The sequence below is a fragment of the Panicum hallii genome, chromosome 5 (assembly GCF_002211085.1).
Source record: "Panicum hallii strain FIL2 chromosome 5, PHallii_v3.1, whole genome shotgun sequence".
NCBI lineage: Eukaryota > Viridiplantae > Streptophyta > Magnoliopsida > Poales > Poaceae > Panicum > Panicum hallii.
The window spans coordinates 15,188,183-15,213,306 of NC_038046.1; the positions used below are offsets into that span (position 1 = coordinate 15,188,183).

Below are 25,124 nucleotides of genomic sequence, written 5' to 3' on the forward strand. Positions count from 1 at the left end.
CCGCGCTGAATTGGCCGGACGACGCCGTCGAGTCTTCAATGCCGTGCCCGGGGCCGGCCGGTTGCTGCCCGGCCTCCGGCGGCAGAGAGCGCAGGTGCGCCAGAGGCCGTGCACATGTACCGCGACGCAGGTGCGTGCATGCATGCTATCGAACGAACGGATTTAATGGCCATGAATACTGAATGCCACACCATGGACGCGCGCGGCCATGCGTGAAGCTGAAAGCTGCCCTCGCCGAGTACCACGACGGGCGCAGGCCCGGCCGGCCCGCCCACTTCACTCCGTTCTGGGCGGTGCGGCCTGCACGCATTCACTTCGCTCGCGCGCTGCATGCTCCCCAGTCGGAACCGTGGCGTCTAGCGCGCAGGCGCACATGCGCGCGGATGCTGGACGGCGGCGGCGCACGCAGCTGCAGGCAGGCGGGCAGCCAGAGCCAGGCGCCCGCGCGCATGGGGAGCCCGGCTTGGCCAGGGCCAGGTGGTGCGCTGCATGGAGCGCGCGCTCCTAGCGCGCCGCCTCGCGGCGAGCCACTTGGCGTCCGGTTAGCTAGCGCTGCCGTGCCCCGGCTCCAGCGCACCCGCGTGCATGCGGTGCGTGGCGCCCGCCGCTCCGCCCCGTTGGTTTCCTAGCTGCCGGAACTTGAGCACAGGTGCGTGCTGAATTGCACATTCCTAGGGACCGTCGGTTGGATGATGGTTCGCATAAGGTTGCAGCTGAACTGCATGATGCATGGAACGATCAGGGTCTTGTTCCACGCTGGCCAATCTTCAGTTGTGTCCGAAAATAAGGCACAAGCAATTCGACCTAATAATTCGGCCATGCTAAGAACGAATGTTTTTATTTAAAATCTTTGTAAAATATTTGAAGGAAAAACAGCGGTGCGCCATGCACGATTTGAGCCTTTGAGGAGCATAGATCAGGATGGTACATCAGGCTGCTCGTCGCCTTCAGGAGGACCAACACAAATGTCGTGACGTTTGACCGTGGCGCGCCCACGGCAACCGCGTGGCCGTCGAAGCAAGGAGGCGAGAATCCAATTTCGCAGGCGAGCGTCAGCGAGCATCCTGGCGCTCGATTCCCGACCGCCCAACTCAGCTTCACGTGGGTGGGCCTGCTAACGTTTTTTATTTTTCATGCAATTCCATCCTCGCTCGTTAACCGGCTTGCGTTATTCGCGATGTGCGAGCGACACGATGGAAGGTACGTATGCTTGTCGTGTATGTATATAGAAGATTAGAGTCTGGATGCCTATGCTAATTGCATGCATGAGAGACCTTAGCCACGTACTCCTAGGTATACATACTTCTATATATTCGAACTACCTAGTATTCTCTTTCTTTTTTTCAATCTTTTTTACCTTCTTTATGTTCTGTTTTTGAGATATTCTTTTGATAAATATTTTGTACAAAATATGCTAAAAATTTATCTCGACAAATTGTGTTTTTACAAGCTGTATGATGAACTTATGCATCAAAGTTGTGTGAGAAATTTTTTGGAAGTTATGTTCAAAATTATCATTTAATAAGGAGGCTGAAAAAAGTTATGCGTAAAATTTGTACGTGTCGTGTTAAAAAATTATCCTATAAAATATTGGTTGAAAAAATTATACATAAGGTATTGCAAAAGATGTGCTGAAAACTATCATCTACTCCCTCCTTTTCAAATTATAGGTCGTTTTGACTTTTCTAGATATATAATTTTTACTATGCATCTACATACAATTGTGTATATCTAGATGCGTAAATGTATCTAAATTTATCAAAACGACCCACAATTTGGAATGGAGGGAGTAATAGTTATGCTGAAAAAATATTATCGGATAGTTATCTGGAAGAGGTTAAACATACATATAGTATATAGTATGTTATAAGTAAATTTCTAGAAGTAGAAAATCGTGGAGAAAAAAACATTCCCGAAAAAGAAAATCGCATGCTGTCCGATCGAGCGCTGCTAACCATCCTGGCGAGCGCGCGCTGATTAGCATAGCCCGCAGCCTCTCTCACCAAAATTGACCGGGGCGGGCCTCGCGTTACCCTGCATCTACCAATCCTTTACCTACCGGCTCTCCACTTTCCCAAGTCCCCGTCCCACTGTCCCTCACCACGAACACGTGATCACGGGAATTCCACTGTACAATTTGACCGTACCTGGCAACATGGGTTCTGTGCTAGATTCTTTCAGGGCATGTGTGATTATTGTTTCGAAACTAGCTCAATTATAAAAATGCTTTACTAATTCAAGTCGAATTTAGCAGTTACAGCTCCTTTATTCAACCAATATTCACGAAATTAGAGATGAGCAAGTGCTTTGAAAAATACATCGATTTGCCGTTTGTTGACGGGGAAAAAACATCGTTGTTGTCAAACGGAGCTTTCGATCGAGAGTGCAGAGATCGCATCAGCTACAGGCAGGCACGGCGTACGCTGTCCTGAGATGGCCATACAGGCATAGAGCAGGAAAAACGAGACAGCTGAATACAATAAGGCAAGCCCGAGGACCGCAGCATTACCTTCATGTATTGGCTGGTCATCGCCTTAGTATAAATAGTATTTGAGATGGTATCATCGAGGAGCGAGAAAAATGTTGCACTGGTAAACAATCATGCTCGAATGGAAGAAATGTGATGATACTAGTATCTGATGAAGAAATGTAGTGGTACAAGCGTTACTATGCCACGAATATCTCGCCTGAGGTGCAGCGTGCAAACACACATCTTTTCCTCAAAATGGATCAGGTCATCAGGATTAAATCCATAGCCTTTAGAAAACTTGCTATATGAATAATAGTCATTGGTGGCCTGTTTGAACCTGTCTGCTGTGGATAACGGACCGGTCAAGATTCGGCTTCAGATAAGATGGAGCAGTCATGGTTGAAGCCATGGTTTCTGAATCTTGTGCGTGGTCAGAAACTTCCCAACTTCAGCAAAAACAATCTGCTGATATCCAAAACCAAACTGTGAGCAGTATGGTTTGGTCAAATTCTGCTGAATTTGGGTCATCACAGTTATGCAGACCGGAGCCCAGGAACATTGCTAAGGCCCATCTTCCGTAGAATGAGCTTGGGTATGGCTGGCGGGACTTGAAGCCCCATGCTCTGGCTGAAGTCTTCCGCCAGCCTAACAAGTCTGGCCTTGTCTCGACTGATGGACTTGTTTGAGTTGTAGTACCCTAACCATGCCTGATAGGCTGATTCCTTGCTCTTCATCTCCACTCTTGTGACTGCATCTTTGACCTATACAGTCAAGACAGAATATAAAAACATAAAGGCTGTTAATCTTTACAGGCCAAAGTTGACTTCGGATACCATGAGCAGCCAAGATAAGACTTCCCTTACTAAATTTGCACAAAGATTGACCAAACCACATAGTGGGACAGATGACAAATACTATATAGAACTTACCACTGCCTGAATGCTTGAATCAACTGAAGGTGCCGCAGCCTCTGATATTGACAAATCGTTAACTGTACTAAGAAAATGCATTTCCCAGGGAGCCAACAGTAAGATGCCCTGGCCTTCCTTGCCTTTCCGTCCAGTCCTACCAAGTCTGTGTATATACTGTTCTCTATCAGCAGGGAGGCCAACCTACAAGATCAGATAAATTTCTCAATGAATACGCCTGTTTTATTTTTTATAAGAGAATCAATCATTGATCCCACCTGTATAACAAGGGTAACATCAGGATAATCTACGCCACGGGCAGATACGTCAGAACTGACTAATATAAGGCCCTTTGACTTCCTGAATTCATCTGAGACCTTAGTTCTCGCAGACTGTGACTTTCTGGAATGAATCTCTCTTATATTAAGTTTTAGCTGGGAAAGCACCTCAGCAACAAGTTTCGTGACCATTGCAGTAGTACAGAATACAATCACCTACAAAAGTACTGTTGTCAACAACACACTGCCACAACTGGAATTCCTTAAGACAGAAACCTGCAATTACTTAGTGATAACTTACTTTGTACTCTGCATCTTCTGCGACATGCTTCTTCAATACATCGTACAATATAGAGAAGTGCAGGTCAAGCGGTGCGATCATGTACATCTGGTTCACCTGATAGCAGCAGCAATAATGTAAGGCTTACATTGTAACATACTCCCATGGTAGCAACTAGGAAATTTTAACAACATAGCTCATGAAAAATGAAATCTTGGAACCTGCGAATGTGTCTCCTCATCACCCTCTTGAACAGTGTTAATGAACTCATAATCCTTTCTCATTGCAACATGAGAAATTTGACGGACCTAACAATAATGGTTTTCTTTTAAAGATCAGATTATACAAGGTAGAAAAGGGCAGGGTGTGATTGTGACAAAAAGAGATACCTCTTCTGGAACAGTAGCAGAAAAAAGCAGTGTCTGCCTTTCTTTAGGAATGAAAGCAATTATTTTCTCAATATCTCTTCTGAATCCCATATCCAATAGGCGGTCAGCTTCATCAAGAACAAGAACCTTGACACCTTTAATTCGGGTCGAGAATCCAGGTGTGTTCTCAAGATGATCCTTAAGCCTTCCAGGGGTAGCAACAAGAATCTAGTTGAAGAATGCAAAGTATTAGTGCATGAGTCGCACCTAGATGTGCTATGTGTACGCACTGTACTACTGTAATTCATGTGTACAACCTGACATGGGTTAGCTTGCATGCTCCGTTGCTCTTGAGGTAATCGTGTGCCACCTATTACAACCTGAACACCCAATGAGCGATGATACTTGAGAAGCTTCCTGGCCTCTGCAGCCACTTGGTTTGCAAGCTCCCTGGTAGGGCACATCACCAGCAAATTTATAGATGTTGAACGAGGTAATGCAGTGAGAACTTCGATGGCTGGAAGCTAAAGTAAACTCAGTCAGATGGGTTAATCCTGCAGTTGTATCACTGCAATAGTTGAGAAAACTACTATGACAATGAAATTGGCTAGTTGGGCTGAAGGGCAATAAATACCAAAAAGCCAACTGTTTTTCCTGTTCCTGTCTTTGCTTTTGCAAGGACATCTTTTCCTGCAAACAAAAAGGAATTCACATGTTATTTCCAGGGCTCCTAATAAATTGGTACCAAACCATTCGAAATTAATGTTTTGCATGTCCGCTGACCTTGAAGAATTATTGGCAGAGTAGCCTCCTGCACCTGGGTCATCCTTTCATATCCAGCATCCTTGACAGCTTTCAGTGACAGTGGAGAAATAGCACATTGATCAAACCTGTGACATGCATAACAATAACACAATAAAGCACAACAGCAGTAAAGACGCAGGATTATAAGATGACTCACATTGATAAAACATGCGACATGCATAACAATAACACAATAAAGCATAACAGCAGTAAAGACACAGGATTATAAGATGACTTTCATCAGGGGCAGCAGTAATAAGATGACTCTCAGCAGGAGTGTCCCCAGCACCCAATTTTTCAGCCATCCAATTACGATTTACGTCATCTACGCTTTGACTATCTAACTTTGTACTAACAGAAAAGAATCAGGTACTATTCAGGGCTCTAGCATCTTAATTTTATTACATCACCATTATTGAAAATTACAACGGAAAAATGATTCTAACTCACGTGTAAAGTTAGTGCAATTCCAATATAACTTTAATTAAGGTATCAACAGAAAGTGATAGGTGTCAGGAGGCCTTAAAAAACACATGATTTTTTCTTACATTATACACTTGCAATCCCTAAAGCACAAATTTGAGGCAAAAAAAATATCCAGGCATTGCAGCCCTCTAAAACACTCAAGGTGATATTTAGCAGTTCCCATCTCAATAATCAGATGAGCACTGAGAGGGCAGCCGACAATGTTAAACAACTTACAGTTAAGATCGAATTTCTCATTTCAAAATAAGCTCCCAATTTCAGATGAACTCAATTACCTATAGCTCTTAACGCTGATGAAGACTTCTAAAAATTGACATGTGGTACTAGAGATCTTACAAGCATCGAACAGTTTCCTACAACATACTGATGAATTAAAAATACTATAGAGGACGAAAGAATTAGACTAGATATCAAAGAGTTACAACGTCGTTATCCCAATCGCTATGCTTTAGCAGTAGCCATAGAATTAGAACAACACTAGAACAGAATCCTTCGTCCCTACAAAGCTCGCCAGGATTTCAGGCACTCAACCGATCTAATTCATGAGCGGGGGACAGGGCATTACCGTGTCTGGGTGAGGTACGAGCCGTCGACGCCGCCTGCCTCGTGAGCGCTCCTACCAGCGTTCGACGCCGAACCCTCCACTCCGCGGGCACCCTCCTCGCCGGAACCTCTTCCCCTCGCCGTGGTGGCGACCACCCTAGCGGGCGGGGGCGCCTGCCTCGCGTCCCTCCGCGCCCCTTCGCCGCCCACCTCGTGGGCAACCTTTGCCCCGACGGTGGCCACCACGGGTGACGCGGGGCCCTGCTTGGGCGGGCCCCTCCGCCGCCGCTTCGGCTTCGGGTTGGCGCTGGTCGACATGATCTGGCTGGCGGCGTCGGCGATTTTGACCTAGACGGCGGGCGGGAGAGAACAGAGGAGTGCGGCGGTTCCCGGCTGAGCCGGACCAAAAAGAAAAAAAAAAAAGCTGAGCCGGTCCCGGTGCTCTTCGCCGCTCTGGGCACCCGAGTATATATACTCCGGGGTCGGGTTCCACGCTTCATTTGCCCCTTTCTCACACCCGACTGTGCCGTATTGGCCGTTCTCTGATTCTCTCAGCTCTCTCTCACCCGTCCCCTCCACCTCCACTACCCTGACTCTAAATCCGCGTGGAAGATCAAGGGAAGCTTCAAATCTTAGGGTGCTTTTGGTTCAGCTGTGGATTCCTGAAAATCTGATTTCTGGAATCAGCTGTGGGAAAACTGCTGTGAGCTAACAGCTGTGGGAAAGCTGAAAGCTGTTTGGCTGAAACAGCTGTCAGCTGTGGATTCCTGTAAAAATGTCAGTTTTGCCCCTGAGACCCTATAGGACTGTTTATATGCTAATTAATTGTACGGATATGTAGATGACCGTTTTGGAAAGGAAATTATCATAATTGGAATTGTTTGACATATATAATTAATACAAAAGATATATAGATCCACCTCGACCCAACTAAAATATTAATACAACTAAAAATTTACTTTTCCAGTCAGCCTAGATAGATTGAACAAATAACAAGATTTGGAGCCTCAAGGAGCGGAGCCAGAAAGGCTGCCCAGCCCGGGCTTAACCAAACATGAACTTGGCATTAGTACAGAGGTTTGAGCTGCTCTGGCTTCATATTCTAACCAGGCTAGCATAAGCCCATGAACCAAACAGACCCATGATGATTGTGACCCATGATGGTCACAATCAATCAATGCTCACTCCACTCGACTGGTTAAAGCTACAATGGAGCAATGCTCACTCCACTCGACTGGTTAACAAGGAACTGAACCAACTTCCAACAACAATCTCAGTAAGAAAAAAACCAGGGAAAGGACACAGTTTAAGCGGCTACAAAGCAGAACATCCGAGAGCAGACACTGGCTTGGGGTTGATAGACACAACCATCAGGAAATCGACAATCATGTTCGTGCAGGAATTTTTGGTAACAAAAGCAAACAACTACTAGACAACTTCTTAATTTACGCCTTGTTTGTATCAAAATAATCTCTGCATACATATACAATTTTCTTTTACCAATCCTCCAATTTTCAAATTCAATAGAGGAAAAAAATGGCCTGTTACTGAACCTTCTAATGATATGGAACCTGTTGACAGGTTACCCTCACTCGCATCCATTTTTTCTGATAATATTGACTTGGCATGGACTGGATCTACTGATTTACAGTATGATCTTCCACAAGCTTCCACCAAAATTGATGAAAATGGATCCTTTAATTTGGACAGTCCAAACTACAGGAATGTAGTAGCCCCTGTTAGAATTCATTCGTTCAATTCTCTCAACCTCAAGGTTCATGCTGATCCGGCAGGGAGCCCAAAGAAATAAGATAATGAGCATCGCGGCATGCCAGCAGAAGCCATCTAAGCTTACATCGATAATAGGATAGGCTAAAATGACGAAATTCAGTTACGACCTACTCCCTTTGAACATTGATCAAACAACTGAGTACAAAGCTTACATTTGGCCTTCATATTTAATCAAACGTGGAGCTCGATCACATATGTATCAGCCTTCCATTTGATCATATGGATCAGCCTACAGTGACCATTTTTTCTGTAGCAAAAGGAATTAAATTTACACGAACGCAAGCGACCAGACATAAACTGATATTCCTGCCAGAAAGGCATGAATAGGAGGTTGACATAAGTAAATAAATCCGCGTGCACATTGATTTGAAAATATGATGGTTTGAGGCCACAAGGCAATCCCCAAAACTAAGCCCAGAAATTTCAGGCAGGCAAACTTCAGCAGCTATAATGAATTTCGAGCATGACAGAACGTGGGGCGCGCCACAAAAGAGAACTGGGAGGATGGTGAGGTCAATCCCAGTGTAATATTTCGTTGCTCGGTTTTTAAAAGTGGCAAGCCGTTTGGTTTCGATTTTGCATCCAGATTCGCTTCCAGTAATCAGCTAATGCAACCAAAGGGCGCGCTGGGGCGACGCGATTCCACGGAATCGGCCGATTCCTGCAGTACAACGAGGCAGCGGTAGGAAGGGCAGATTTCGCAGATTCGAGCCGGTAAATTACCCGCCATGCCATCCGTTATGTTGTAACGCTTCGGTTCTTCTATTCTTTTTCCCCACCCCACGAACAGAGCCCGCACTCGATAGTTGCTCGGGCTCTCCTCCACGCCGGCTAGGGTTGCTGCCGCCGCCCCCTCGACGACCTGCTGCCGGCACCTCCAGCTCCGGCATCCGACGCCCTCACGCACGGCGCACCCTCACGCCTCCTTCGAAGAGCCAGGGTGCGGGTATCGGGCTCTCCTCCATGGGTGGCTAGGGTTGGCGCCGCCGGCCCCTTGACGCCCTCTCGTCGACGCCCCGTCCAAGCGCCGCCCCGTCCTGCCGCCGGCGCCTCCGACTCCGGACTTCGGCACCCTCACGCGCGGCGGCCCCCTCCACTTGACGCCCTCCCGCCTCCATCGAAGATACGGGCTCGGGGCTCGGGTTGCCGCCGGCGCCCCTTCCACGCCCTGCTGCCGGCGCCCCGTCCAAGCTCTACCGCCGGCGCCTCCAAATCCAGCCTCTCACGCCTTCACGCGGTCACCTCCCCTGGTCCTGTCCACTGCTGCAGCAGCCATCCAGATCCGGCCTGCAAGGTTCATCCTAAACTGCCTCCTAGTTGATGCTACAGCCAAGGGCTTGTTCTAAGTTTTGTTTTGGTGCTGAAAATAGAGACCAGCCGTTCGTTTTGGTGTCCTTGTACTGTTTGATATCTGGTACTCATTTGCGTACTCTATTATCTAATGGTTCATCGGATTCTTGCCCTCTTGCTTTTCTGAATTGAGTCCAGTCACATCGAGTCGTCGAACTCTTCTAGCTGGATCGGACTCGCGGCCCATCTGGCCGCGCCTCGCCCGCCCAGGCCCAAATCGGTTCAACAGACAGGAACAACACCGGACCGGACGGACAGCCGCCGCCACCGCGTTCTCACACGCCGTCGGCCATGTCGCAGCGGCCGCGGCCGGAGGCGGGTTCTACGACGGAGGGAGACGAGGAGCAGTGGCTTCGGGCGGCGCTGCGTCACCTGTAGGCGGAGGCGGGGGTGCTCGAGCGCCTGGTGTACAAGCACCGGAACCAGCACCGCGGCGCCGCCTACTTCCAGTACCTCCTCAAGGTGAGCGCCGCATCTCCACATCCTCCCGGATAACCCCATCTCGGCTGGCGAGTCGCTCGGTGATGACACGAGTCCACGTGTGTCTGTGCGCGCAGGTGGGGAGGGACCTGAAGCTGCTGCTTGGCGCCGGGCTCGCCGAGGTCCTTAACGCCGTGTTCCCCGTCCTCGCATGCCGCAAGCCGGCCAACACGGTCCTCGTCCCGACCAAGTCAGTCTGCTATTGCATTTGCGCTCCTTACAAATTCCTCGGGTTGTTACTTAGCCTTTTTCTGGATTCTGATATAGGCAGACTAAGAAGAAACCTGGTGAAAACCACAGCCATCATGAGAGGCTTTTGGGTGTTGCCAGCTTGTTATCCCAGGTGTGTTTTGTGTTTCCGAGCATTGACGCTGTAGCCTGGAAGTGAGATTTCATACTCTACCCAACTTCGTATCATATCAATTATCAAATCTCAGCCAAAAATTTCTCTGTCCTTTGCAGATGGCTGAACCTGTTATGAAGGCAGCAACGTATCCTTTGTTTTCTTTTCTCATGTCCCTTTTAGTTTCTTATAACCCCTAATAGAACCAGTTGTCCACTTGTACTAGGCTATAAGTGAGTCATGGCTTACCATTGAGGATTAGCCTTGTAAAAGGAAGCAGATATAACTTCCTACCATATCTCTATGGTTGAAAGATATCCAAAGTTCCTTAACCTACATTACAGTCAGATAACATTTTTACTTGCTAGATCATTCTTCATTGATCTTTGTACAGCAGTGCTTTCTTTGCTTGCACGAATAAGGGTCCTGGTCCAACAGGTGAGGGTTACAATCCACAGGCATGACTAAGATTGTATCAGGAAAATACTGTAATAAATTTCTGGCATACACCGTCCTAATAAGTTAAGAAATTTCACTTTGGAATCACATGCTGGCTGATATTGTTATTCTTTCTCTTTTCCCAACAGAGTTTTTGCTGTAGACTCTGACCCTCTGGTACTTGTTTCACAGATGTTACTTGATGTTGTATCATTATATAATAAGGTTACAGATCTTACTGATAGGAAGCAGGCTGTTAAGATTAGCATCGGTGGAGTGCAGGTGTGTTTTGCTTCCACACCAGCAATACTGTTATTTTATATATCATGGAATGTACTGTATAAGACTGTGTTTTCACTTCTCGCACAATCTGAACTTTCTAGAAGATATAATGATTTCAATGAATAACTTTGCCTCATTTTCTTTTGGTTATTTCCACAGGCTTTCAGAGAGTACTACCCCTCTACGAATGATGCCTGCACAATTCTGGATTGTGTATGGGTGAAAGATAAATTTGTTTTGCATGAAAAGATGAAAGGTAGCTGTCAGGAAACCCAAGTTGAGGATCAGAAGTCCTTTGGTCCTGAATCTTCAATCCAGTATGAGACGCTTGCACTCATTAGTGAAGGTTGAAATGCTTTATCTTCTACTCTTCATGATAAATATATGAAGATCCTCAATTCTTAGTTGCATTTTTCTGAATTAGTTGACATGATGCATTGCTTACTGAATAGGCACCGAGTTGGAATGAACTTCAAGCACCTTAGTAGTAATACATTTTGAAGAACATACCTCTAATCAAATGTACAGAATTGAATTATTTAATGATAACATTATTATGCTTCTTGTTCCCATGCTAGCTACTAAGGCACTTGAGACTGCCTTTTTGGGTTATCCATCAATCTTTGGAAGTATGTTACATTAGAATTAATTGTTGGTAAACCGTAACCATTGAACATGTTGGCATGATTTATGGTATATGGCAGATACCATGCCTGACATGTGTCAGAATATTAACGTCAGATATAGCCTAGCTGAATGATAACCAACAAGGTCCTGGTTTTCAATACATCATGTTTTGTGTATTACAGGCTTACAGCTATGGTGCAACACTTGATTAGTCCTTGTTGTAATTGTAAATTACCTTTTAGGTTACCGTTAGTTTGAAAGTCAATTGTTATTTAGGGAACCAAACGAAAGGTATATTACCAAATTGTTTGTTATGTGTTCCATTGAACAGGGTCCATTCTTTTTTTATCATTGTATGGTGTCTAACTACAAAAGCATTCTTGTTACCTCCATTGATATTTGTGGCCATTTTTTCAGATACACCAAACTTTGAAGAAACAAACCAGACAGCCAAACAGGCAGGTGCTGCTGCGGCTGATCAACCAGATAAAATGAACCATTGCAGTGATGCTGGAGGTTCTCAAAGTGGGAGGCAACTGGAAAATGAAAGTGGTGCTTGTTTAGTTCCTGACACCCTTAGTACTCGTATACATTCAGTTCCACACCTGAACCTCAAGCATGAGAACTAGGAAGAGAGTAGCATTCGTTGCTGTTGGAAATCCAAAGGTTCCTGGTGCAGCCTCAGAAACAAAATCATCAGAAGTAAACAAGAAGCAAAGACTAGACATGATTTCACAGACCTCTGTAGAATCTGGACTCTAGAGCAAATTGCTGATTCTGAGTACGCAGAAAAGTCCATCCTTTAATGTGTGTGGAAATTCCCTCTTCTTCATCAAGGGGAAGAACAATGGATACGAAAATGATAATGCAGCTTCAAGATACAGCAAAACCTGAAACGATTTGTACTGTAGAAGGGGTCACTATTAACTTAGAGTTTCTGAAGCAGGCCGTTTTTATTGTTTCTTAACCAAATTTACAATGAGCTCCAAGATTATTTTTGTAGAGTTTGTGTATTTGGGAGATATCCATGTTTATGTCAATGTTCTGTAGCACAATTTCATATAATTGAAAGTTTTCTCCAAACGAGCATATTTCTTGTTTACTTATCTATATTCTTTACGTGATTATGTGCTTTACTTGCGTAGTCTCAATTTTAAACTCTCATGTCAATTTGGGACTTCGGCCTAGAGCACATGACTCTGGAGTTGTGCAAGTGCCTAATCATTAATCACATAGCACAGCGGTTGTTTTTGTGATGGCCTGTGCAAGAAAATTGTGGTTCACAGAGTCCATAGAATATATAAATCAGTATCTCAACAAGACCCATTCAGCTCAAGATGGAACATCTCATGTAGTATCAGGTATAAATCAGTATCTCAACAAGACCCATTCAGCTCAAGATGGAACATCTCATGTAGTATCAGGCAGTCAGTAATCTAGCAAAACAAAAACAAAACTAACCATGCTTCAAACAAGAATAATTGGTGAGGCAAAGATCTCACAGAATGAAGATCTCGCTATTTCTATGTAAATTACAAGATCGGTGACAACAAGGAGCACTAACAAATATGCCTGCTGCACATCATCCATCAGGGCAATCTTGGAAGAGCAACTTTGTCGAATGAAAGAAAGCTGACCCGCCCATTATCCACATGGCAATACTTGAGAGGAATACCCCCAAAATTGTTTTCCACCATTTCCAATTCAATCCTTGAGGGGGGCTTATTCCTGCACCAGATTGAAAAACAATGTCAATGTCTTCTTTTAGGACTTTAAGTCAACCAGTCAAAGTTGTGATAGTCTGATACAAACATTGATCAACAAAGTATATGAGAGCAACCCTATTACGTAATAAATTTTATTCATATGCTATAACCAAAAGTCATCTTGGCATCTTTTTTTCTTTACTTTCGTAACGGTATCTGCACTTTATAAATTTGCACAGACTCTTAGCCTAATGCATGACCAGAATCAGCTATTATCCTATCTTCAGGATAAAATTTGGTGACAATGGAAATAAAATGAGATAAGTTGCAATAAAACAGTCACAATGAGGATTAAGTGAGAGTCCACTTAGACATTGTTTGAACATGAAACTGTAATCAACTGGATAAAAGGAACATTACCTTAACAGACATAAGAGGAAACTAGGGGCGCCTGGGGATGATTTTTTAAATTTGCTGTTAGGCAAATACACTTCAAAGGATGGAGATATCTCATCAATGTGCATTTCCTTCAGCAATTTGGTTATGTTACTGCAGGTGCCGTCAACTCTATTGAAGCTCTGATCAGTGTGCACCACACTGGGAGGAACAGTAGTATCACAAGTACCGCTATTCTTCATCGTCCAGGGGACACCATATCGTCCAACAATATAACCAAGCGATTTCAAGTGCTTATAAGCTTGGAAGGCATCCCAGGAACACCCATATTTTCCTCCAGCAATCTTTTCATAAATGGCTTCTGTTCCTATCGTTTCATCCTTGTCATTGAGAAAAATCAAGGCACCCCTTTCAACCAAGAACCTGCATAGCTTCATCAGAAACTCAAATACTTGAAAATGAAAAACAATGACATGGAAATTCATGCATAATCTATTAACAAATGGCTCAGACGTTCAAGCAGCGAAGGATAAGCTTGGCGTGCTGGATGCAAAGCGCACCATGACTAAAGGGCCAGTACAATCAAATACCACAAGAAATCTGATTATTCTGCACAGCTACGGTATTTCATCGAACAGGTGGCGTACCCTATCTCCTCGACGTTGTAGCACAGCTTGCCGCCCCGGGTGACGCCGGTGGTCAGCCACAGCTTGCCCTTGCTCTCCACCACCTCTGCGGCACCGGCCTCTTCCACCCACCGCGCGCGTGAGGCCACATTCCTGCGCCCGCAGTTGTAGAACACATCGAGCGGGGGGCCACACTTATGCAGAGCCAATACAAACTGCTCATGCAGAGCAACCGCAAGAAAAGCACTCACCTGAACTGGACCCTCGAGGAGGCGGATGGAGCTGCGTCGAGGAAGGGGTTGAGATGCTGCTCCTCGCCATCATCGTTTCCGGCAGCGGTGCCACCCGCTGGAGAGCGGCTCCTCCTGCGGCGGTCGCCAGCGGTCGCTGCCTCCGCCGCCATGATTACTTTTCACAAATTAGCTGCTGGACACTGAAAAAGAAGTATTTGCCAATAGACCCATCAATTCAGTGTCAATTTATACCTGGACACTATAACCTATATATTAATATATCTTCATAAAGAAGGTATCAACACACTTGTAAATGCCAAGTATACCCTTACTCCTACCAGCAGCAGGTGCCGCCGGCCACAGAATCCTCGACGCCACTGCGGCCTGCGGAGCACCTGGCGACTTGCGCTCGTCTCCCTGCCATCCTTGCTCTCCTGAGAGTGAAGTGAGAGCCCCATGACTACGCGCTAAGATGTTTTGTTCAAAACCTTGAAACCCTAATCGCCTCCTAGACTCTTCGCCGACCAAACACTCGACTCCAGCTGTTGACCCAACCCCTTTTCCAATGACCATACCCTCCTTTTTCCTCGCCGCTGTCCCATCCCGCACCGCTCGGCGGCCGACGACCACGCGCGACCGCCTTTCCGCGATCAGCGCCGGCGCGATTCTTTTCTCCTCAGCGCCGCCTTTTTCTTTCTTTCTTTCTTCTTTCCCCCTCCTCCCTTCTCTCTCCCTCCTTCCTTTCCCCTTGCCGCGCACCCGAGCACTGCCGTGCGCCGGCCCTGCCGGCGCCGCGCGAGCCTTGCCCCGGCCGTGCCACGACGCACGCGCACGCGCAACGCGTGGCCGCGCGCCGCGCCGTGCCGGCCGCCGCTCGCGCCCCGCCCTGGCCCGCGCCCCACCGCGCCGTGCGCGCACGCGCGCGCTCTGTCCCGCGCGTGCCGCGCCGCCCGCCGCTAGCGCCCCGCTCCGCCGCGCGCGCCGCCACTGTGCCGGCACAGCGCTCCCCCACGTGCGACGCCTCGACCCTCGCCACCGCGTCACGACGGCCGCGAGCGGCCAAAACGCCATTAATGACGCCCGCCGAGCCAGAGACCGGCCACCGCACGGTCCCGCCTCCCCACCGCCTCATCCCGCCTATAAATAGGCCCTCGCCCCGCTCACCCTCTCCCACGGCCTCCACCGCCACCGCCCGCCGCCTTCCTAGCCCCCACCGCCGTCACGCCGAGCCGCCTTGCGCCGCCGCCTTCGCTCCCGTGGGCGCGCCTCCTCGCTCCACCTTGGCCCAAGGTGAGACCGGGGATGGGATTCCCTTGCTCCCCTCTCCCTCACCCCCCTGCCCCGGGCCGCTATTGGGCCCTGGCCGGCCGGCACGGCCGCCGCCGCCACCCCTGTCCCCCTCCTCTGTTTCGGTCACAGGGGAGGAGAGGAGGAAGAAGGTGGCCATTTGCCACAAAACCCCCTGGCCTTTCCCCTTTTTTCAAAAGAACACCCCTTTGTGCCACTTTTATCTGCAGACCCTTCCGCTCTTAGTTAATTAGGAAAACAACCCCCACCGTGTAAACCTAATATCAAATAAACCCCTACACCTTTCTAACATACCCCAAAATAGTTCTGGAAATTATAATCAAGTCCTTTCTATAGCATAACTGTTTACGAATAAGTCACTGAACCCTGTTTAACCCCTGAACCCCCCTTCACCTCATCATTTTATGCGCCAAACGATCTCCGATCGACCCAAAACTTTACCACGCCCTTTCTAGTATAGTTCTAGCCATGCCATTAAGAAACCACTCAAAAATATTCCCCCTATCTCCGTAACTAAATTATTTCCGATTCAAGCTCAACGAAGAAAGCTTTTAGTTCTTTCGCTTGATTGTGTGCCTGTTTGTTTGCGTCGTAGGACACGGAGTGAACGAGGAAGGTCCCGACTGTGACCAAGCGAACGAGGACCAGTTCTGCGACCCCGAACCCGAGGGACAGTGCTTCGATCAGGACCTCCCGCAGGGATTTGATGATGGCAAGTTCAATCCCGCCCTTTGATGCATGTTTCTATCCTAGTTTTTATAAACACAACCCAGTGGCCTGTTTTAAAAAATTGCATGGTTTTGCGTGCTGAAAACATGGTAGGATAGCCACTCTTGTTGTGATAACCATACCTTGACCACCTGATTTCATAAAAAAAATGCGTGTGTGTGGGAAGGGATAAAATGTGGTTTTGAAAGACGAGTCAGACGGGATGGATGGCATTTCTGTGTGAGTTGCCGTTGGTGTGCTCGTACCTGTGTGGTAGGGCAAGGAAGGGAGATATCCATCCTATCACCCCTAAGGACCGAGTTGATGTGTCATCTCACCTAGCTTCTTGTCGTGCAAACCACTTGACCGTTGTATGGGCAACGGCTTAGCATAAATCCCGCTAGTTAGTCTGGTAGCCATCAGGGGAGCTGAGAGCAACGGGTGATCAAGGAAAAGGGATAAGCTCTGTGTGACTTATGCCCCGGTTAAACCTCGGAGATAGGTCGAATGACCCCTTGATGGATCCCGTGGTGGCTGGTCAGGTCTAGCTAAGGTGGGTAACGGCTTTGTTGGGATCCGCAACGACACTAAGGTCATCGTGCTGTGGTACCCCACCTGCGGGTAAAGTTGCACATCTCTGCAGAGTTAAAATCTATTCGAATAGCTGTGCCCACGGTATTGGGCAAGTTATGGTGTGGTCACATAACTAGTGTTTCTCTCCGGAAATGGTTGGGCTGGTGTGAGTTGTTTGAAAAGTGTCCGGCAGTTGTGCCGTGTGCTACGGCGGACGGGGAGTCCGGTAGCGGTTTAAAACTTGGATCCTGTGTGGATCAACATCGTGTGCTCCTTGGTACTAGAAAACTCGTTTTGGAAATATTTTTAAAACGAACCTTTGCATACAACTAAGTTTTCCGCAAATGAACCATAACCTTATGCTTGGATTGTCCTGTGCATTGATTTCTGTTATACCCCCTCCGTGGGTGTGATTGGACTTGCTGAGTACGTTTGTACTCACCCCATTGTTACTTTTACAATGGAGGATCCAGACTACATCCCCGAAGACGTCGAGTAGGGTTTCGTCCTGCACCCAGTCTTGCCTGTGGTTAAGGCCACCGCTGGAACTCCGCATGGCGCAAGACTCTGATGATCCTCTTTTCGTAGCTATTGTAGTAGTGTGGGTTTTAGTTGTAATCCTCGCGATAGTGGCGCTTCACTGCCCATTACCGCGTAGAGCTGTACGGTGATGTACCATCTGATGTAATAAAAGTGTTATCAGACTCCTGGGACTGATAAAGCATCACTTTTAAGTCTTCCCTGATGGGGGGACGCTTCAATCAATTTTCTTTCTATTGTTTTCTTCTCATTTCTAATGCTCCAATAAAAATTTCTTTGCTAGTATATAATTTATCTTCCTTTTCTTCTCATTTATTCTATTTTATCTCTATTTTATTTCTTTGTTTTAAATGCACTAATAATTGATGTATTTTTCTAATATAATTTTTCTATTATTTCTTATCTAATATTGTTCTTTTATTCTTTAATTTTTTATTCCATCTTTTTTCCTATCCTTTATCTACCTATTTTATTTTTTATATTTTTCATATTCTTCTGTTACAATTTATCCGTTTATTTTTTATAGATAGAAATATTTTGTTTTGTATTCATAATATAATTATTCATGTTGTAATTTATTTATTCATTTTGCAGATTAAATTGTTTGGTTATATTAACTCATTTGTTCATGATATTTATTTTCTATTATTTAGTCTATACAATCAAATGTTCGCGATGTTTAATATTTTGTTCATTGTACATTATTATTTATTTAATAATTTGTTCGTTATGTTTACTTTTTTAAAAAATAATTATTTATCCGTGTTGTTAAAATATTTGTGCGAGTATCCGAAATTAGTTATTTAGTATTAAAGAATTTTTTAAAAAATATGATGCAAACAGAGGAAAGTGTGAAGATATTATTATAAGAAAGATAATGGTGCAATTCAAATTTAATTTAGATGCTCAGTTTAATATTTATAGTTTTTCTAGTTTCAACGTCACGAAAGCTGTTTTCTTTTACATGTACAGAATCTTTTCTCTTTAGCTAAAATTGTCGGATCATATTATGCGCAAACATTCTCCAATTAGGCCGACGACGGCCCATCTAATATGTGCTTCCCATAATTATCACTGAAGCGATATATAGACTCAACCCCCCAAATCGAATCCAGATCCTGGCTCCGGCGACCCGTCCCCGGCGGCCGCCCCTCTCCCGCTCCGGCGACCCCTCCCCGGCCGCAGAGGGCTGCGCCCGTCCGCGGGGCAGAGCCGAGTTGTTCGCCCGTGCGCGGCGCCGGCGCCCGCAGCAGCGGTAGGCCGGTAGCCGCTCGTGGTATGCCGGCGGCACCCGCTGCTGGTAGGCCAGCGGCGACCGCTCCCGAAAGAGGATTTGTGCGCGTGCTGATCAAAGACAACGTGGACATGATAGAGCGGAACAAAGACGAGGAGACGAAGCGGTTCCTAAATCCTGAAAACATCCACTTCGACTTTGGCGTGCTGGTCCGGATCAAGGAGTGCATAGTGGACCTGTCCATGGAGCATTGGAACTAGCCTTGAAGGTACTTGTACATGTCACCAACATCAACCAGAACATACCTAGCTCTGCATCTGCACAGACAAATTCATGGGGCTCTCACTTCACTCTCAGGAGAGCAAGGATGGCAGGGAGACGAGCGCAAGTCGCCAGGTGCTCCGCAGGCCGCAGTGGCGTCAAGGATTCTGTGGCCGGCGGCACCTGCTGCTGGTAGGAGTAAGGGTATACTTGGCATTTACAAGTGTGTTGATACCTTCTTTATGAAGATATATTAATATATAGGTTATAGTGTCCAGGTATAAATTGACACTGAATTGATGGGTCTATTGGCAAATACTTCTTTTTCAGTGTCCAGCAGCTAATTTGTGAAAAGTAATCATGGTGGCGGAGGCAGCGACCGCTGGCGACCGCCGCAGGAGGAGCCGCGCTCCAGCGGGTGGCACCGCTGCCGGAAACGATGATGGCGAGGAGCAGCATCTCAACCCCTTCCTCGACGCAGCTCCATCCGCCTCCTCGAGGGTCCAGTTCAGGTGAGTGCTTTTCTTGCGGTTGCTCTGCATGAGCAGTTTGTATTGGCTCTGCATAAGTGTGGCCCCCCGCTCGATGTGTTCTACAACTGCGGGCGCAGGAATGTGGCCTCACGCGCGCGGTGGGTGGAAGAGGCCGGTGCCGCAGAGGTGGTGGAGAGCAAGGGCAAGCTGTGGCTGACCACCGGCGTCACCCGGGGCGGCAAGCTGTGCTACAACGTCGAGGAGATAGGGTACGCCACCTGTTCGATGAAATACCGTAGCTGTGCAGAATAATCAGATTTCTTGTGGTATTTGATTGTACTGGCCCTTTAGTCATGGTGCGCTTTGCATCCAGCACGCCAAGCTTATCCTTCGCTGCTTGAACGTCTGAGCCATTTGTTAATAGATTATGCATGAATTTCCATGTCATTGTTTTTCATTTTCAAGTATTTGAGTTTCTGATGAAGCTATGCAGGTTCTTGGTTGAAAGGGGTGCCTTGATTTTTCTCAATGACAAGGATGAAACGATAGGAACTGAAGCCATTTATGAAAAGATTGCTGGAGGAAAATATGGGTGTTCCTGGGATGCCTTCCAAGCTTATAAGCACTTGAAATCGCTTGGTTATATTGTTGGACGATATGGTGTCCCCTGGACCAGTGGCGGAGGACGCCGAAAATTTTAGGTGTGGCGGTGGATTACTAGATTATGTTCAAATATTATACGGAAATAAAGTTTCACAACAAAAATATGGTTTAGAAGTACCTCAAATGAAGAAAAACACGTAAAGTACGCATCAAATCAACAATTGGACCAAAGAAGCTATCAAACAAAGAGAAAACATAAATTAGTAACGAAATATTAGAGTTAAAATATTAAATGTAATAGAAGATACACAAAATTAGTAACAAAGAGAATCTCGACGTTTCATCCTGGAACTATTTGCGACATATATAAACGCTAAATATATATATATAGGAAGAATTAGAGAACATTTTAGTGGTTCTTGGACTCGACCAATTATTTCCCCTTCTACTTAGCCTATCCAAAATGGTGTCCGCCATTATTTTACAAAAAAAATAAGGAGAATTGAAGCAAAGATAGGAACAAGTGGATGGAGATGAACCTGCTAGATCATTATGCTACCTGTCGTTAATGAAGCGAGGTTGCACATATATAGACATTACAGCTAGAACATAGCTAAAATTATTTGATGCGCCCTTAGATGGATTTAGTACAATTTTTAAGACTTTTTTATGGGGATATCTAGTACTAATAGTAAAGGGAAACAATAGCGCATAGTACAAATGTTTATCATAGAGTAAAAGGATCCATCCAGTATATGTAGGAACAATAAAAAACAAAAGAGTCATGCATACCGCCCCTTAGCTTCCCCTGCCTTGAAGAACTTGTCGCCACTTTTGGACCAATAACCATCCAAGAGTGTTGCTCCCGTTCCTACACAGCCTCAAGTAAGAGGCAGGGCAAAACCACGGTTAGGCCATCAGACGAGCAAGGCGACTCCCGTAAATGGTTAGCAGTAAATCCACCATTATTGTTGTTCCAAGAAGATGTAAAAAGAAAAGGCACCACAAATAATCAAGGAGGCAAACTAATTAACCTCTCTTAGATCTGCTGCCGATGATTGCTGTCGTTCCAACACATCACGTGCGGGCGGCGGGCGGCGGCGCGCGGGGCTGCGTCCTGCGGGAGGCGGGCAGGCGGGGGCGGGGCCTGCGGGCGGCGGGCGGGCGGGGGCGGTGGCGCGGGGCTGCGGCCGGCGGCCGGCGGCCGGCGGCGCGCGGGGGCAGCGGTGGCGCGCGGGGCCTGCGGGCGGCGGCGCGCGGGGCCGGCGGCGCGCAGGCGGCGGCGCGCGGGGCCTGCGGGCGCGGGAGTGCGGGGCGGCGGGCGCGGGAGCTGCAAAGTGCTAGTGGGGAACTGGGGATTGGGGATTGGGTTAGAGTTTTTTTAGTTGGGCCGGGCCGACGTATTCCCGCTTGGGCCGGGCCGAGGTGTGGCGAGCGCCACACCTCGCCACACTGGGCCCTCCGCCACTGCCCTGGACGATGAAGAATAGCGGTACTTGTGATACTACTGTTCCTCCCAGTGTGGTGCACACTGATCAGAGCTTCAATAGAGTTGACGGCACCTGCAGTAACATAACCAAATTGCTGAAGGAAATGCACATTGATGAGATATCTCCATCCTTTGAAGTGTATTTGCCTAACAGCAAATTTAAAAAATCATCCCCAGGCGCCCCTAGTTTCCTCTTATGTCTGTTAAGGTAATGTTCCTTTTATCCAGTTGATTACAGTTTCATGTTCAAACAATGTCTAAGTGGACTCTCACTTAATCCTCATTGTGACTGTTTTATTGCAACTTATCTCATTTTATTTCCATTGTCACCAAATTTTATCCTGAAGATAGGATAATAGCTGATTCTGGTCATGCATTAGGCTAAGAGTCTGTGCAAATTTATAAAGTGCAGATACTGTTACGAAAGTAAAGAAAAAAAGATGCCAAGATGACTTTTGGTTATAGCATATGAATAAAATTTATTACGTAATAGGGTTGCTCTCATATACTTTGTTGATCAATGTTTGTATCAGACTATCACAACTTTGACTGGTTGACTTAAAGTCCTAAAAGAAGACATTGACATTGTTTTTCAATCTGGTGCAGGAATAAGCCCCCCTCAAGGATTGAATTGGAAATGGTGGAAAACAATTTTGGGGGTATTCCTCTCAAGTATTGCCATGTGGATAATGGGCGGGTCAGCTTTCTTTCATTCGACAAAGTTGCTCTTCCAAGATTGCCCTGATGGATGATGTGCAGCAGGCATATTTGTTAGTGCTCCTTGTTGTCACCGATCTTGTAATTTACATAGAAATAGCGAGATCTTCATTCTGTGAGATCTTTGCCTCACCAATTATTCTTGTTTGAAGCATGGTTAGTTTTGTTTTTGTTTTGCTAGATTACTGACTGCCTGATACTACATGAGATGTTCCATCTTGAGCTGAATGGGTCTTGTTGAGATACTGATTTATACCTGATACTACATGAGATGTTCCATCTTGAGCTGAATGGGTCTTGTTGAGATACTGATTTATATATTCTATGGACTCTGTGAACCACAATTTTCTTGCACAGTCCATCACAAAAACAACCGCTGTGCTACGTGATTAATGATTAGGCACTTGCACAACTCCAGAGTCATGTGCTCTAGGCCGAAGTCCCAAATTGACATGAGAGTTTAAAATTGAGACTACGCAAGTAAAGCACATAATCACGTAAAGAATATAGATAAGTAAACAAGAAATATGCTCGTTTGGAGAAAACTTTCAATTATATGAAATTGTGCTACAGAACATTGACATAAACATGGATATCTCCCAAATACACAAACTCTACAAAAATAATCTTGGAGCTCATTGTAAATTTGGTTAAGAAACAATAAAAACGGCCTGCTTCAGAAACTCTAAGTTAATAGTGACCCCTTCTACAGTACAAATCGTTTCAGGTTTTGCTGTATCTTGAAGCTGCATTATCATTTTCGTATCCATTGTTCTTCCCCTTGATGAAGAAGAGGGAATTTCCACACACATTAAAGGATGGACTTTTCTGCGTACTCAGAATCAGCAATTTGCTTTAGAATCCAGATTCTACAGAGGTCTGTGAAATCATGTCTAGTCTTTGCTTCTTGTTTACTTCTGATGATTTTGTTTCTGAGGCTGCACCAGGAACCTTTGGATTTCCAACAGCAACGAATGCTACTCTCTTCCTAGTCTCATGCTTGAGGTTCAGGTGTGGAACTGAATGTATACGAGTACTAAGGGTGTCAGGAACTGAACAAGCACCACTTTCATTTTCCAGTTGCCTCCCACTTTGAGAACCTCCAGCATCACTGCAATGGTTCATTTTATCTGGTTGATCAGCCGCAGCAGCACCTGCCTGTTTGGCTGTCTGGTTTGTTTCTTCAAAGTTTGGTGTATCTGAAAAAATGGCCACAAATATCAATGGAGGTAACAAGAATGCTTTTGTAGTTAGACACCATACAATGATAAAAAAAGAATGGACCCTGTGCAATGGAACACATAACAAACAATTTGGTAATATACCTTTCGTTTGGTTCCCTAAATAACAATTGACTTTCAAACTAACGGTAACCTAAAAGGTAATTTACAATTACATCAAGGACTAATCAAGTGTTGCACCATAGCTGTAAGCCTGTAATACACAAAACATGATGTATTGAAAACCAGGACCTTGTTGGTTATCATTCAGCTAGGCTATATCTGACGTTAATATTCTGACACATGTCAGGCATGGTATCTGCCATATACCATAAATCATGCCAACATGTTCAATGGTTACGGTTTACCAACAATTAATTCTAATGTAACATACTTCCAAAGATTGATGGATAACCCAAAAAGGCAGTCTCAAGTGCCTTAGTAGCTAGCATGGGAACAAGAAGCATAATAATGTTATCATTAAATAATTCAATTCTGTACATTTGATTAGAGGTATGTTCTTCAAAATGTATTACTACTAAGGTGCTTGAAGTTCATTCCAACTCGGTGCCTATTCAGTAAGCAATGCATCATGTCAACTAATTCAGAAAAATGCAACTAAGAATTGAGGATCTTCATATATTTATCATGAAGAGTAGAAGATAAAGCATTTCAACCTTCACTAATGAGTGCAAGCGTCTCATACTGGATTGAAGATTCAGGACCAAAGGACTTCTGATCCTCAACTTGGGTTTCCTGACAGCTACCTTTCATCTTTTCATGCAAAACAAATTTATCTTTCACCCATACACAATCCAGAATTGTGCAGGCATCATTCGTAGAGGGGTAGTACTCTCTGAAAGCCTGTGGAAATAACCAAAAGAAAATGAGGCAAAGTTATTCATTGAAATCATTATATCTTCTAGAAAGTTCAGATTGTGCGAGAAGTGAAAACACAGTCTTATACAGTACATTCCATGATATATAAAATAACAGTATTGCTGGTGTGGAAGCAAAACACACCTGCACTCCACCGATGCTAATCTTAACAGCCTGCTTCCTATCAGTAAGATCTGTAACCTTATTATATAATGATACAACATCAAGTAACATCTGTGAAACAAGTACCAGAGGGTCAGAGTCTACAGCAAAAACTCTGTTGGGAAAAGAGAAAGAATAACAATATCAGCCAGCATGTGATTCCAAAGTGAAATTTCTTAACTTATTAGGACGGTGTATGCCAGAAATTTATTACAGTATTTTCCTGATACAATCTTAGTCATGCCTGTGGATTGTAACCCTCACCTGTTGGACCAGGACCCTTATTCGTGCAAGCAAAGAAAGCACTGCTGTACAAAGATCAATGAAGAATGATCTAGCAAGTAAAAATGTTATCTGACTGTAATGTAGGTTAAGGAACTTTGGATATCTTTCAACCATAGAGATATGGTAGGAAGTTATATCTGCTTCCTTTTACAAGGCTAATCCTCAATGGTAAGCCATGACTCACTTATAGCCTAGTACAAGTGGACAACTGGTTCTATTAGGGGTTATAAGAAACTAAAAGGGACATGAGAAAAGAAAACAAA

At 45.6% G+C, this 25,124-nt stretch overlaps 4 protein-coding genes, 1 long non-coding RNA gene and 1 pseudogene across 9 annotated transcripts in view; 2 read left to right on the forward strand and 4 right to left on the reverse strand.

Annotated features, from left to right (window-relative positions):
- Nucleotides 1-2,567: 2,567 nt before the first annotated feature.
- On the reverse strand, nt 2,568-6,564 carry LOC112894962 (DEAD-box ATP-dependent RNA helicase 26-like). Its single transcript, XM_025962815.1, has 10 exons — nt 6,160-6,564; nt 5,088-5,194; nt 4,939-4,994; nt 4,622-4,828; nt 4,326-4,532; nt 4,158-4,244; nt 3,958-4,053; nt 3,657-3,872; nt 3,400-3,582; nt 2,568-3,231 (listed from the first exon to the last, which is right to left on the reverse strand). The coding sequence occupies exons 1-10, from the start codon at nt 6,453-6,455 to the stop codon at nt 3,004-3,006; spliced, it is 1,683 nt and encodes a 560-aa protein (XP_025818600.1). The 5' UTR covers nt 6,456-6,564; the 3' UTR covers nt 2,568-3,003.
- A 3,005-nt stretch (nt 6,565-9,569) lies between these two features.
- On the forward strand, nt 9,570-12,537 carry LOC112892466 (annotated as a pseudogene).
- A 237-nt stretch (nt 12,538-12,774) lies between these two features.
- On the reverse strand, nt 12,775-14,886 carry LOC112891744. 4 transcript variants are annotated; one of them, XM_025958688.1, is made up of 5 exons: nt 14,736-14,886; nt 14,428-14,609; nt 14,198-14,329; nt 13,575-13,973; nt 12,775-13,176 (listed from the first exon to the last, which is right to left on the reverse strand). In XM_025958688.1, exons 2-5 carry the CDS (start codon nt 14,577-14,579, stop codon nt 13,038-13,040), a joined length of 822 nt encoding a protein of 273 aa, XP_025814473.1. In that variant the 5' UTR covers nt 14,580-14,609; nt 14,736-14,886; the 3' UTR covers nt 12,775-13,037. The 4 variants fall into 4 exon arrangements, with proteins under 4 accessions (XP_025814473.1, XP_025814472.1, XP_025814475.1 ...); XM_025958687.1 differs by having other exon boundaries at nt 14,717-14,878; XM_025958690.1 differs by having other exon boundaries at nt 14,748-14,877.
- Nucleotides 14,887-19,291: 4,405 nt separating this feature from the next.
- On the forward strand, nt 19,292-22,606 carry LOC112892057. 2 transcript variants are annotated; one of them, XM_025959121.1, is made up of 6 exons: nt 19,304-19,545; nt 19,644-19,775; nt 20,000-20,181; nt 20,892-20,902; nt 21,595-21,806; nt 22,205-22,606. In XM_025959121.1, exons 1-6 carry the CDS (start codon nt 19,394-19,396, stop codon nt 22,341-22,343), a joined length of 828 nt encoding a protein of 275 aa, XP_025814906.1. In that variant the 5' UTR covers nt 19,304-19,393; the 3' UTR covers nt 22,344-22,606. The 2 variants fall into 2 exon arrangements, with proteins under 2 accessions (XP_025814905.1, XP_025814906.1); XM_025959120.1 differs by lacking the exons at nt 20,892-20,902; nt 21,595-21,806; nt 22,205-22,606 and having other exon boundaries at nt 19,292-19,545; nt 19,992-20,079.
- On the reverse strand, nt 20,211-21,283 carry LOC112892059. The gene is made up of 3 exons (XR_003228655.1): nt 21,144-21,283; nt 20,902-20,980; nt 20,211-20,344 (listed from the first exon to the last, which is right to left on the reverse strand). It is a non-coding gene; the product is annotated as an uncharacterized LOC112892059 (long non-coding RNA).
- Nucleotides 22,607-22,843: 237 nt separating the features above from the next.
- LOC112892054 overlaps nt 22,844-25,124 on the reverse strand; it is a 30,827-nt gene continuing 28,546 nt past the window's right edge. The window contains exons 6-9 of the mRNA XM_025959118.1: nt 24,841-24,934; nt 24,559-24,648; nt 24,213-24,399; nt 22,844-23,514 (exon numbers count right to left, since the gene is read on the reverse strand). Of these exons, the coding sequence (XP_025814903.1) occupies nt 23,171-23,514; nt 24,213-24,399; nt 24,559-24,648; nt 24,841-24,934 (715 nt within the window). The 3' untranslated portion in view covers nt 22,844-23,170. The remainder of the gene's footprint in view (nt 23,515-24,212; nt 24,400-24,558; nt 24,649-24,840; nt 24,935-25,124) is intronic.